This window comes from Spea bombifrons, chromosome 4, assembly GCF_027358695.1.
Source record: "Spea bombifrons isolate aSpeBom1 chromosome 4, aSpeBom1.2.pri, whole genome shotgun sequence".
Taxonomy (NCBI): domain Eukaryota; kingdom Metazoa; phylum Chordata; class Amphibia; order Anura; family Pelobatidae; genus Spea; species Spea bombifrons.
Window position 1 is genome coordinate 28,641,611 of NC_071090.1, and position 14,136 is coordinate 28,655,746.

General features: G+C 38.0%; 1 protein-coding gene across 2 annotated transcripts in view; it reads left to right on the forward strand.

Annotated features, from left to right (window-relative positions):
* KCTD16 (potassium channel tetramerization domain containing 16) overlaps positions 1-14,136 on the forward strand; it is a 130,301-nt gene that overhangs the window by 45,250 nt on the left and 70,915 nt on the right. The window contains exon 3 of one of the 2 annotated variants that reach the window (XM_053462557.1): positions 12,808-12,873. The exons of the other annotated variant lie outside the window; for it this stretch is intronic. Coding sequence (XP_053318532.1) covers positions 12,808-12,873 — 66 coding nt within the window. The remainder of the gene's footprint in view (positions 1-12,807; positions 12,874-14,136) is intronic. 2 annotated transcript variants of the gene reach the window in all.

Genomic DNA, 14,136 nt, shown 5'->3' on the forward strand with positions numbered 1-14,136 from the left:
TCTAAATTAGAAATAAAAAATATAACAGATGGGATCTCCAGTGACGTATCCTGGCCTTGACTGATTAGGCCTAGGGTGGCAGATCCTGGGGGGCAGCAGTCCCCCTGGTATGAAACCAGGGTGAGGGGGCAGATTGCTCTCTTGGGCGATCAAACCCCCTGGTGTCTATCTGCGCAATGGGCGGGTTCAAAGGGAACTATGCTGGCGTAGCACAGCCTCCACAGACTTTATTAAAAAGCACTGTGCATCTTTAAGACACAGCGTGCCAGGATATGATGTCAAATCCTGGCGCTACATTTCTTTAACTATTAGCTTTTTTACTCATTATAATTACATTGGTATTTTTTTTACCATTATGGCAATAGCCAAACATGTGTTCTGTAAACAGTCATAGTCATCTTGAGGTATGCAAATTCATTAGTGATTTACTTTTTTACCTATATCAATATATATATATATATATATATATATATATTTATATATGTTGTTCTGTTTATGTGCGTTATAGCACTGAATGGACTGTAAGAATCCCCTGGCTTTCTGTTGCATTGGTCAAACACAGAAAGGTTCATCAATAATTTAAAAAGTGAAATCCAGAATTGTTATTATTTATTTAGAACGTGTCAGTATACTGTGCAGGCACAAAATAGCAAGCAGAGTAGCATGTCAGGTCAGGCCAATGTGTATAGGAAGTAATAATTTTGAAAAAATTCTGTAAGAAGGAGCCATGCAAACACTGTCCATAAATAAAGAAGGACTGAGTATCTAACATCCGTGTTAGTAGATCATTGTCATAATAATAATCCAAACAAAGAAGCTTTGTATGTGCCATGAGTTAGTGTAATAGCATCTGAGGAGCTAAACAACTTTGCCATTGATAATAAGTTTATAAAATTTTTGATAAACAGTTTTTTTTTTAAACAAGTGTATTTCGATATCATTTACAAGTGTAGCCGCATATGCCATTCAAAAGTATAACAAAGAACTATAAAAGCTTTATTTTAATACTAAAAAACTGTTTATGTTGCCAAATAGTGTTGTACCAGCTTCAACAACTGGTGCATTAAAATAAGCTTTTACATTATTTATTTGTACTGTCAAGGTAAATTCAAAGTGTGTCAGGTCAGCCAAAAAATATTGAAAAAAAATGATACTTGCCCCTCTAAGGGGCTGTGAAAAGTAGAGATGTTGGGGGTATAGTGATGATCAGGGGCATCTCTACACTAACACATACATTTATATAGCCACTCCAACACCATAAACATACATACATTCATATACACATACCCACCAATTAAATTTGAAAACTGTTAATTTCATACTTGTATGGATGTTGTTTTGTTTTTTAACTATGTTAAATTTTCACATGTATCATTTTTATGTATAATGTTTTTTTTTTTTAAATATATAATTTAAAATGCAGGGTTTGTCCCTATTCAGTCCAGAGCCTGACAAGTACGGTATGCCCAAAACTGGCACCATGAAATATGGGGCTTGTATTCAACTATTGCCAGGGCTGGTTTTAATTCCAAGTCCGTCCATGCCCTCTACTACTTAATAGAAATAGATTGTAAATTGGCAAGAATTTCCCTTCTTTACCAGTTTGTTTTTAACGTGTGGTTATATTATGATCATTTTAAATAATTAATTAAATATATTCAGTGTCCCCTATTTTAACAGAATCTCCTGATGAATATATATATATTTGTATATGTAATCTAGCCGCTTCTACACTTAACTACAGGAAATATCTGTTTTGTTCTAGCAATAAAGTAAACATTAACAGAACTACACATCCAAAATATTTATAAATTACCTGTATCTCATCCTTAATAGCTCCTGGCTGCTTAACTTTCTACTGGATGTTTCTACTGACTCCTCTTGTTGAAGTATATTATGCAAATTCTAAAGTGAATGATACCCAACATGATTAAACTATTAATGAATAAAGGAGATAATTGCAAGCATTTAAAAGACCAGACTGGATTATCAATGAAACAGACTCATGCAATTAGCCAACAAATGGTACTATAAACACGGATGAAGAATCTTTAATGCCTTATGCATTCAAAGCAAAAATAAACATCGTGAAGTAATGTCCATTATATAGTGATTCTGCAGATTAAACATAGAGTTCAACTGAACCATTACAAAAGAAGGATATCTTAATTAAGCTCAAATATACTCTATTAGTCCAAAGTAATATGAACTGTCACTGGGTAGGTTAATACATTTTTTTAAATTAGTATTTGGCTTCAATATAACATTTAAGTAAGTACTGACCCAAGGAACTATATAATGTATCTGAAAAGGTCATGTCAATGTTATTTATGCTCCTACACGCGCTCTGCAATACAATTATATCAGGTTTGCCTTTGATAGGGCTATTATTTACCGTAGTTATTTAGCAAAGGTTAAGCTTAAGTAGTAGAGGGAAAAAATATTTTTGGCGCAACTTGTGCTTGAATTAAGGGCACTTACGTTAAGGCTTGCTGTGCTAATGCACTTGTTTGCTTAAATCTTGTATGACTCCTACAGGAATCTTTGTTGAGTAATTTAATTTCTAGGCAACAATCCACACACACACACAAAAAAATTATAAACAAACTTAGGCAATTAATTTTGGCATGTGGCCAAGTGCTGTCATCTGAGTGCTTCTGGTGGAAATGAAAGCTTCTCACAGCTTGGCTCCAACACTGCCCGTACCGAGTCAATTTGTCTTGCTTTGACTTAAAAATCAGATTGCAGAATCGCCAGGGAGGTCATTGTATTTCTTGCCTTTTAAGATGATCGGAACTGTACAAACAGCAGAAAATAAATCTAGCTTTGGAACAAGTTTGTAGCCAGAGCTGAGGTAACTTATAACATCTTCTCATATAGTCTGATTAAAAGTGTGTTAACTCTTTCAGTACCAGCTTGGTGCATAACATAACGCCTGTCCCTATGTAAATCACAAATATTTTTCAGATGCCCTGACCCTATGTATGACATATGTAGAAATGCCCTTCAGCGAAAAGATAGTCTATGATGGAACAAGGGAAATATTTAACATGGTTATATATAAATCAATATTTAAAATAAAGAGTATCAACCAAGTACCACATACATATTTTAGTGGCAACTATTTTTTGACATACGGTATATGGGCACTTCAACCCTCCAGATATAACAATGGATCTATACTAACTGATATACTGCTTCTTCCTGGACAAGTCTCCATTCACAACACTGATATACTGCTTCTTCCTGGACAAGTCTCCATTCACAACACTTTATGGTTTATTCACTTAACAAACAGTTATATAATTCATTAGATCTTATGACAAAATAAGTTGCATCCTTAATGATCTGTCCCAGGCAATCTGGGACATGTGGTCACTCTACTGTTATGACCATGTCAGCTGCTACACAGGCATTGTAATTCCAGATTTTCCTAGTCTGGACGTCAGAAAATATAGATTTTATTAAAGACAGGAGGCGACTATTATGCTTATATCTTTCTTTACTTTCAACAGCAGCAAAGGTAATATACAAGTTAGTTAGAGAAAAACATGAACAGGTAGGTGTAACCAAACATGCTATATGTATAGGTAGTCCATTAGCCAATCAGGTCTGGTAGACAGGTATAGTGGCAGTTGAACCTTATAGCTCCTCCTCTTTCTTGATGCGAGAGGACATGTCTTAGTAGAATAAACAACGAGAAGAAACAATTCCTGAAGAGAAAACTGGGGAACTTGTAACGATGAAGTAGTATTTGTTCGTCTCAAGCTGAGGAGAAAAAACAAACAGGGAGGGTTAAAGGGTGGGATAATAGTCGCCTCCTGTCTTTAATAAAATCTATATTTTCTGACGTCCAGACTAGGAAAATCTGGAATTTTATGGCAGACAGGAGGCTCCTATTATGCTGGTTTAAAGCATAAGTATAACTATAAAACAACACTAGAGACATGAGGTTGAGGTCGGTAATAAAACGATTTAAATGTAGAAGCCGATGACCAATCGGCTGCTTTAGGGATGTCATTTAAGGAGCCTCCTGCTTGTAAGGTTTTGGTAAACATAGCACCTCTAGTGGAGTGTGCTCCGAATTTAGAGATGTCAATACCAGCCATGGACATAATAAGTCTGACCCACCTTGCTAGGGTGGCAGAAGTAACTGGTGCGTAGGGTTTACAATAGGAGATTAGTAACTGTTGGGAAGACGAACTTCTAAGAGTATGAAAGCGAAGTTCATATGTTTGTAAACATCGAACGACACATAATTTAGGATGGTCAGGAAAACAGGGATAAAATACCTTTTTAAGGTTAGTTTTGGTACGTCTATTTATAATAAAGTAAACACCGTCAGGGGAAAAAGTTCTGTTAGATATATCTAGAGCTTTAACATCAGACACTCTTTTAAAAGAAATTAAACATAGTAAAACAGTTAATTTACAAGATAACAATTTAAGAGAGAGTGAATCATTATCATTCCATGAATTAAATAAATCTAGAATAAGATTAACATTCCAAGTGTCTGTGTATTTTGGACGTGGAGGCCTCTGAAATCTGATACCTATTAAAAGTTTACAAACCAAAGGGTGTTTGCCTACAGGAAAAGAGTTAATATGGGAATGGTAGGCAGAAATGGCAGAACGGTATAGATTCAGGGTCCGGTAAGCTTTACCGGAGTCAAATTCTAAAGAAAGGAAATTTAGGATTTGAGAGATAGATGTTTGAATGGGATCCAGATCCCGTTGCATGCACCAACGAACCCAAAGTTTCCAGGCTGATCTGTAATTAGATCTGGTACCTGGGGCCCATGCTTCTGACAGTAGTCTTTGAGTAGAAGCTGAAAATTCTGGATTCGGTTCGAATGGCCTGAGATCAGCCATGCTATCAATGTCAACTGTTTGTCTAGAACAAGAGGGTGTGGGTTCCCTGATGGGTCTAATAATATCGATTGGAAGGTCGGGAGGATCCGTGGGAAGTCTATGGCCATGTTCAGTATCTGGGGAAACCATGGTTGAGCTGGCCACCATGGGGTCATAAGGATTAGGTGAGATTTTTGCATGGATACTTGAACAAGAACTCTGGATATTAGAATGAATGGGGGAAATGCATAGTTGGTTCCCGATGGCCAATCCTGAAGGAAGGCATCCGTCCCCAGAGCTTCCGGATCTGGACGCCAACTGAAGAAATCCGGGAGATGTCGATTGAGGCGAGATGCAAACAGGTCTGTTTGACATGGTCCCCAAAGGCAATTGAGTTGATAAAAGATTTGAGGATCGAGTCGCCAATCGCTGTAGTCTACTAGGAAGCGGGAGTTCCAGTCTGCTATCGTGTTGGATAAACCTGGAAGATATTCTGCTTTGAGGGAGATATTCCTCTCTAGGCAGAAGTGCCAGAATTGTTTTGCTAGATCGGCTAGAGGTTTTGATCTCGTACCCCCTAGTTTGTTGATGTATTGGACTGCGGTAATGTTGTCCATCTTGAGTAGGACACAACAATTTGTTTTGTTTTTGATGAAACTCTTGAGGGCAAAGGATCCCGCTAGAAGTTCTAGATAATTGATATGCATGTGGGATTCTGAATGTGACCATTTCCCTCCTGTGGAATTTGCACCACAGCGAGCTCCCCAGCCTATACGGCTGGCGTCTGACTCTATTGTTATATCCGGGAAGGAACTGAAAATAGTTTTCCCATTCCATGATTGAACATGATTCAGCCACCAAAGAAGTTCCTCTTTGGCCTCCATATCTAATGAGATCTCGTCTGAGTATCCCAAGCCCTCTCTCAGATGTCTCGCCTTGAGACGTTGAAGGGCGCGATAATGGAGGGGAGCTGGAAATATGGCTTGGATTGATGCAGAGAGTAGACCCACAATCCTTGCCACAGATCTTAGGGAGATTATCTCCTTGTTGAGAATAGATCTGATTTCTTTCCGAATGGTTTTTAATTTCTTTGAGGGTAGACTCAGATTTGCTTCCTGAGAATTGATGATAAACCCTAAGAATTCTACTTCCCTTGAAGGGGTCAAAATGGATTTCTTCTCGTTTATGAGGAAACCCAAGTTTGTCAGTAATGAGATTGTCCAATTCATATGGAGGTGAATGGTATGAAGGTCTTGAGACATGAGAAGGATATCGTCTAGATAGATGATAAGTCTCACTCCTCGACTTCTTAGGAGGGCTATGACAGGTTTCAAGATTTTTGTAAAGCACCATGGTGCTGAAGAAAGGCCGAAGGGAAGGCAATTGAGTTGCCATTTTTGACCTTCCCATATGAATTGAAGAAAATGTTGATGTGAAGGATGAATTGGAACAGTCAAATAGGCATCCTTCAGGTCTATTTTTATCATCCAATCGTTTTGGATTAATAGATCTCGTAAGAAATGAATTCCCTCCATTTTGAAATGGTGGTACCGAACAAAATTGTTCAGTTGTTTGAGATTGATGACGGGACGATAGCCGCCATCTTTCTTTTTCACAAGAAAAAGGTTGCTCAGAAAACCCGGGGAAGAAAGGGGAACCTGAGTGATGGCCTGTTTCTGAATTAGGTTGAGAATCTCCAAACGAATGAGATTTTCGTCCGCTAGGGAGAATTTTAGAGAAAAGGGTAGAGACATCTGTATTGGTGTTTTGAAAAAGTCTATTTTGTAGCCGGTGACAGTGTCTAGGACCCATGGGTCTGAGGTTATATAGGTCCAAATATGGGAAAAAAGTGTTAACCTGCCCCCTAAGGTGATTGGGGAAGAATGGAGAGGAAGATGGCTTACCTGAATATGGTCTGGATCTGCCTGATCCGCGTTGTCCTCTTGGCTTCCATGATCTTCCCCTTGAGGGGAAGAAAGGGGAGGTATGGTAGGATTCAGAGTGTGGGCGGAATCCTTCTTGAGAAGGGCCTTTTGAGAAGTATTTCGAGTTGGATGATCGGCTGGGAAAGCGGCCCCTGCCTTTCCCAGCCCTTCCAAAAACCTTAGGGTTGAACACCTTCTTAAGGTTAGATCGGGCCTTGTCTAACTCAGAGAAAACCTTTACGTGTTTATTGATTTCTTTAAGAAAGGCTTCTCCGAAGAGATAACCATCGGCTGATGGCCCTGGTTCTTTATGAGCTATGTTAGTTAGTTGAGGGTCCATTTTCATTAATAAGGACCTGCGTCTTTCACTGGCCAGCGCCGTGTTAACATTTCCAAATAGACATACAGCCCTTTGTGACCAGCCTCTCAATATCTCTGTATTGACTGGGGTGCCAGAATTTGCGGATTCTTCCGCTAGCTCGCAAATTTTTGACAAAGGACCCAAGAGGTCAAGAAGTTTATCCTGGCATGATCTCATGGATCTGTCCAGGCCTTTTTTAGGGTTCTTCCCTGTTTTGCATAGATATTGGACTATAGTGGGATCTATGTCAGGGGTCAAAGCAACTTTTTAGGTAAGTTAGGTCTTGGGCATTCCGCCCGTAATTTGTTGCGAGCAGCCTTATCAAGAGGTTTTCTAAGCCATATCTCTAGGTATTTAGCCAGATGAGATGACGGCACCCATTCTGATGAACGAGGGTGTTTAATATTAATAGGATCAAAATAGGGTTTGCCTTTAGCGTCTAAGGCTATGTCATCGTTAGACTCACCAATTGGTCTAAGGTCAGCCTCATCAGAGTTTGAGGATATTTCCTCTATAGAGGCATCCGACTCTGAGTTGGAATCCGAACTTTCATCAGAAGAGGTTCTGTATGAGTCTGGTTTGGTGCGTGATCCTTTTTTATTCCGTTTTTCTTCCTCACGGATGGAGGGTTTTTTGTGTGATTTAGACACACTTTTTGTATTGCTGTGGTGTGACAGCGATTCATAATTTGTATCTTGATCTCTATCCTTGTTTTGGCATTTAGTGCGCTTTGTGTGATGGATAGGATCGTCAGAGCAGTGTTTCCTCTTTTCTGAGGCTTTGCCAGGTTTCTTAAAACCTTTAGCCAGGTCTTTGGATGACTCCTCTGCAGACCAGAAACATTCTGGGGTAGCAGGAGTGTGAAATGACCTTTCCCTAAGAAGGGACACGGATATGGCATCTGCCATAGATTTTGATAGTGTTTCCTGCATGGAGGATATGGCCGTAATAACAGCAGAGGAAACAGATTTATTAAGTGACTCAGATAGTTTGTCACTGTCAATAGTATGTGCAGAATGAACAGTGTCACTAGAGGTCTTTTTGCTGATTTCCTTATTGGCCATAATGCTGATAAGGAGCCAAAAAGAAATAGTATATAATAATAATAATTGCAAAGTATAGGTAGGTTGTAGAGAAAGCTAGGTAGATAGAAACAAATTGCTAGTATTTGAAGCAAATTGCTACAAGTGAGCCTGTTTGTCTTGCTGAGGTACTGTGAGGAAGATGGGCGGGGACGCAAAGCAGCTGATCACCAGCTGAGTGTAAATTAAGGGCGGGAAAACGAAAAGGGGGGATGGTGAGAGCAATATGGTGTTTGCGAGCAGCAGAAATATCCAAATGGACGCTTCTACCGCACTGCGACCACAGACAAGTAAGGGAGACAAAGAGAATATAACTCCTAGATGCTAATATAGAAATGAGAGGTGCATCCCGCCGATGCCCGAGGCGCCGAGGCGCCCGAGGGTAGAAATAAATTATAAGAAAATAAAACTTAATATATAAAAATTGGAGAATATAATACAATAATAAATGATATTTAAATGTAGTGAATAAATGTAGGAATAATCAATATAATATCTCATAAATATACAACAATGAAGGAGAGTAAAGTAATTGTACTTAACTGTCCGAACAGCAGCAAAGAAAGAGGAGGAGCTATAAGGTTCAACTGCCACTATACCTGTCTACCAGACCTGATTGGCTAATGGACTACCTATACATATAGCATGTTTGGTTACACCTACCTGTTCATGTTTTTCTCTAACTAACTTGTATATTACCTTTGCTGCTGTTGAAAGTAAAGAAAGATATAAGCATAATAGGAGCCTCCTGTCTGCCATAAAATCAGGAATTAAGAGCTAAAGAGCCTAGTTTCCTAATGACTTTGTGGTGAGCTGTAGACTGAAGTAAAGTCAAAAATGAGAGGATGGATAAAACAATTACAGTGAAATTTTAAAAATAAATAAAAAAGAAATGATATTGCCATGACATCATGAGGAACATTATGTCCCTTCAAAATATAAAGGCCCATGTATGAGGGTTATTACTGTTTTTGATAGTATATTTTTTGCAGTAGCACTTACCTTTTGAAAACCTATGTAAAATTGCAAGAACAAGGTTTTTATTTGATTATTTAGTATATTACGAATACTAAAGGATTGTATAAAAAAGCCTCAATGTATAATATCTCCTGTGCCTCTAGACAGTTGTTTTTATGAGAAACTGTATGCAAAGGGCCTAAACCCATTTCCTAAAGTTGGCTTAGTCTTGCCAACAACACGCAAAGCTTAATGGTGGTCTCATTGGTGATCCCTGCTGGGATGGGGTAACACATCTGTGCATGTCTATCCATGTCAAGAAGCTTCCTGACTATACTGAAACATTACTCATGTTGATATGCCTTTTGCATTGATGGATTACTAAGGAAGATGGAAGATAGTGAAAGACATTTAGTTGCAATCTGAACACGTATCCACCATTAATAATCTTAATAAGGCTAAGGCCAGGAGTTCTTGCGGGGTAAGCCTCCCCTGGGAAGGTTTGGACAGACAGCAGGGGAGATGTGAGTAGCTTCTAAACTATAAATTGTTTTATTCAGAGTTATCCTGCCTAAGCCTAAAATTTGAGCCGTTAAAACATGCAAGGCGTGGGTCATAAAATTATTCACAAGGGAACTGTGACACCAAAAACTTTAAGATCCTCTGGACTAACGGATCCAGTGGCAGAGAACTCCTGCGGTTTGGTCCGGAGACTATGGGAATCTGCTGATTAGCATTTGATCGCTAGCAAGGGAGAGAGGTGTTTGACTCCATATTTATTTTGGGACTAGCCCTGCCTATATGAGCGGGGGGGCCCACTCCCTAACACAGTACTACTCAATCACACATCTCATAAGGAGTAGGAGAAGTAGAGCTCTGTGAGACAGAAAGCTCCTACATAAAATATATGCATCTTACTTTATGAATGTTGGGCCACTGCCCTCCACTGCCTAGCCACCATCTTATGGATACCAATTATGTAACAGCAGCACTACAACTGCACTACAACTGCAACTTTTGAGGTTCTTCCCAAGTGTTATAGCAGGTCCAGATGTGGACCTTTTTGCTCACTTGTTCCTTGAGGAAAACTAACTGCGTCGCAATGATGAGACCCACGAAGGCCGAAACATGCATCTGTGAGTTAATTTTTGCAGAGGAAATTTACCTTGCATTTCTGTTATGGACTGCAGCTGTGGGCTGAATTAGATTTATATGCCAGTGAAGATTTTTCATTTAGAATGGCAAAACTGAGCTAAAATTTAAGACCCTCCTGTCTGTTCTTGGTTAGGCTAGTCTTATACAATTGTGTGTACAAATGTTTTATTAACTAGTCTTCAGTATAACACCCCCAAAAATATGAACTGTTATAATTTAGCACATATTGATTTTTTGTTGCATGATTTTGAAAACATTTATTATAGATTTTAAAGTTTGCCACTGTCGCCTATAATCTCAGAGGTTATGCTGAAATATGTAGGAAACATGGGTTAATTTTCCTCCATCTTGGGTAAGATTTGGCTTTTTTAACATATGTCAAGTTGCCAAGGTAATGCAGAGGCTCCTTGCCCAGCTCGGCTAAGAAACACATGTGTCAGTTTGTCAGTTGGGAGGAAGCATGTGGGAGGAAATTATTGAATGTGCAATTGTTTCCATGGCGACAGAAGGAGTTTGTGTTTTTTTATGGCATGTTTTTACAGTGTATGTGATATGCTAAATAATAACAATAATGACAGAGTAATAGTAAAAAAAAAAAAAAAAAACAACAAAAAACACTGTCAATAAAAAATATAAAAAATAAAGAAAAAAATATAAAGTTTTTTTTTTTTTTTTTATAATTTTTACTTTAGGTTGCTACATTGAAGAAAGAAGAGTCCTTTTCATTAAAGGAGTAATTTTCATCTCGTAAACTTGTCATAGTCTTGGCACCGTAGCTTATACAGTAGTCATTGTTAGGGAGTTCTCTGGCAGGAGTTTGTCAAGATAACAAATTACTCCGGGTAGTGAATGCACATTCTTATTCCTTGGTGAATTTTCAATGCCGACAGCTAATACATTGCATAAATGATGCAATTTTTGTGTGTCAAAAGACTTCTAAAAGAGCACATTTTTCCATTTACACGAACATTTGTCATCATTCTAGAAAATGGCAAATACTCATGTGCAATGGATATGATTGACAGATTTGTTTTTCTGAGTGGAGTGAAGAATTTGAACACCCTTCTCCTTTCAATTCTTTTTAATGTATACGTTTATTATCTTAATGGTTTTCTTCAGGAATAATTGGTATTGGATTTCTTTGCCCCATTTTAATTTGCATAGTTTTTTTAATTTCAGACTTTCAGTTGAGGCCCTCAAGGAAGATCTGTGTTTCATAGTACTTTGGGGTTTATTCACTAAATGAAGAGTTGTAAGAGCGTTTTGCAGGAAAATTGTGCTTTCAACTCCTTGGAAGAACTATATAATAAATAGTTAAATCAGTGAGCTTTTGACGAGTTTTCCATTAAATTATGCATTATGCTGGGTCAGCTTAGCCCTTATTGCTGGAGAAGCACTTGCCCTTTATAATGAAAAGTGACATAAGAAGTTGAAAACAAAACTGCTAACCCTCTAGTGAGTTTATTCACTAAAATGAGAGCTGACAAGAGAGTTTGGACCTACCACCACTTTTTGTTAATAAAACATTGTATAGAATTTGCATTAAGGTTTTGCCATGTCTCCCAGTTGGAGCTCAGATGTTGTGAAATGAACTGTAAACCAGAAATAAGTAAAACATTTTGCTTACTACAATACAAACATACTATACTGTAACCTATTCTAAAATGGGAACATTGCATTGTAGATACCTATGCACGTACATACAGCCCACTCACAGTATGGCATGTGTATGTGTGTTATATACAGAAAACAGAATATCACCCAGCCTGAGACACCCAGTTAATAAATATATTTAATAAAAATAAATCTATTTCAGGGGGGAAATTTTGGTGACAAGTAAAATCCCAGACACTGATTCATATTAAATCCCTTATTGTATGGGTTGCAATTACCGCAGCAGACTTTAGAAGCTGTGATAACTGCCCTGACCGGAAAAAAGACCAATTCAGTGTGGCAACTATAGGCCAATCTCACTTTTTAACAATAATATAAAACTGTTTTCCAAAACATGTGTTTTCTGTATTTGATAGGATAGGACCAGGCTGGATTTATTTCTGAATGAGAGGACAGTGACACCACCCCCAGAATTCTCAATACGATATACTTTGCCTGCAGCATCTGAATGGCTTCCCAGCTCCTCTGCTCCCTGTTCTAGATGCTCAAAAGTTTCAACAGGGTGAATTGGAGTTTTTTGTTTGAAACCCTGCATTAAATTGGGCTACAACCTAATAGATATACTTTTAATAGGGCCCCATATGTAAACCCAACAACACTAATTTAGGTTAAAGGGACCATTTCTACTTCACTTACCATGTAAAATGAGAGGAAACAGGACTGCCTACGCTCTCCATTATTATTTGATCCCACTCTGAGACCTCTGTCAAACATGTTCAAATGTTAATTTCCGATCCAATTTTTTACATTTTCAGCAGCTACTGATTTTCTTTACTTCTTACCTCACCTTCTTTCATTAATAGATAAGATGAGCTCTACTTCCACGGCAGGAAAAGGGACCTTTACAACAACAGCCATGGGGAAAAATGGTGGGTATTATACATCATTGCTCTGTTATCAGTAGACAGGAGAAATCATGTTAATTACTTACACAAGGGAGTCCCCTTTGCGATAAACCCCAACAAGTCTAAGCACTAATTGCCAGTGGTGATAGCTATAAAGAGGGATATGTAGATGGTGATAGCAGAGAGATGTAGTGGACCGATGGGTGGTAGGTGATGATTCTGAGGAAGAAGCGGGGTCATAGCCTTAATGCAGTTTTGGAGGTTGTTTACAAGGAGGAAGAGACAGCAAAAGGAAAGCGGAAATAGATATGAAAAGGAGGGTGAGGGACTGAGGGGATGTTGAGGGTTATTTAAGGTAAACCTGCAGCTTTATAATGTTCCTTGATGCAGCAAACAATAATAAAGCACAGAGGAGGACATACCTTGTGGACATTTTAAAGTATCTGATAGAGAAGATGGAATGTACTCCCAAGGAAGCCCTTTGAAAGCTTTTGTGTAATGTTTATTGGGATTAAGTGAAACATTGTAATGATCCAGGAAGGTGATATATGGCTTAAGTGATCATTTAATTGTTTTGTTTATCAAAATAAGCAAAGAAGAAAAATATAGAAATCATTTCCATTGTGTAATTTGAGCGTTTAAAATTCAGGGTACAAGCAATTACATTACAACCTAGGGTCATATTTATAAAAAACACTCCAGGACTAATAGTGGATCGTTGAAAAGCAATATTGTGTGGGTTTGCGTAGCTTTTTTTTTTTTTTACATTTAGAACTTTGACCTACAAATGTTGTTTATGAATATGTTTGTTCATGATAATTATTATCCAACTTGTAAACTGCTGATAAACAAAGCCCTCAAATGTAGTTTGTAAGCAATCAGGATTTTGTTTAAAAAATGTATTCATGAAAAAAAAATTTCATTTATTATCTTTTGGGGTTATGGCTTTTAGTTTGCCCCATGCCTTTGCTCACACCTTTGTGAAATCTAGAAACAGATTCTGAAATCTGTTTTATTTTTATTTTAAATTCAGTTCATGACATGTGATGAAATTACACGCAGCACAGCATTCTTTATGTGAAATGGCTGATGTGCTGCGTTGCAAGGGTAGTTAAGTAATCCATTTACGTATTAATTTCTGAAAAAGCAAACACAACATTAACTATAACAATTTTAACAAGTGTATAATTATGCCTCATGCATTTCATAATAACAGAGATCAGATAGATGGGATTCTGGATATGCAGATTTCAATACACAAGTTTCTACTATGTTAGAAGGACAGTT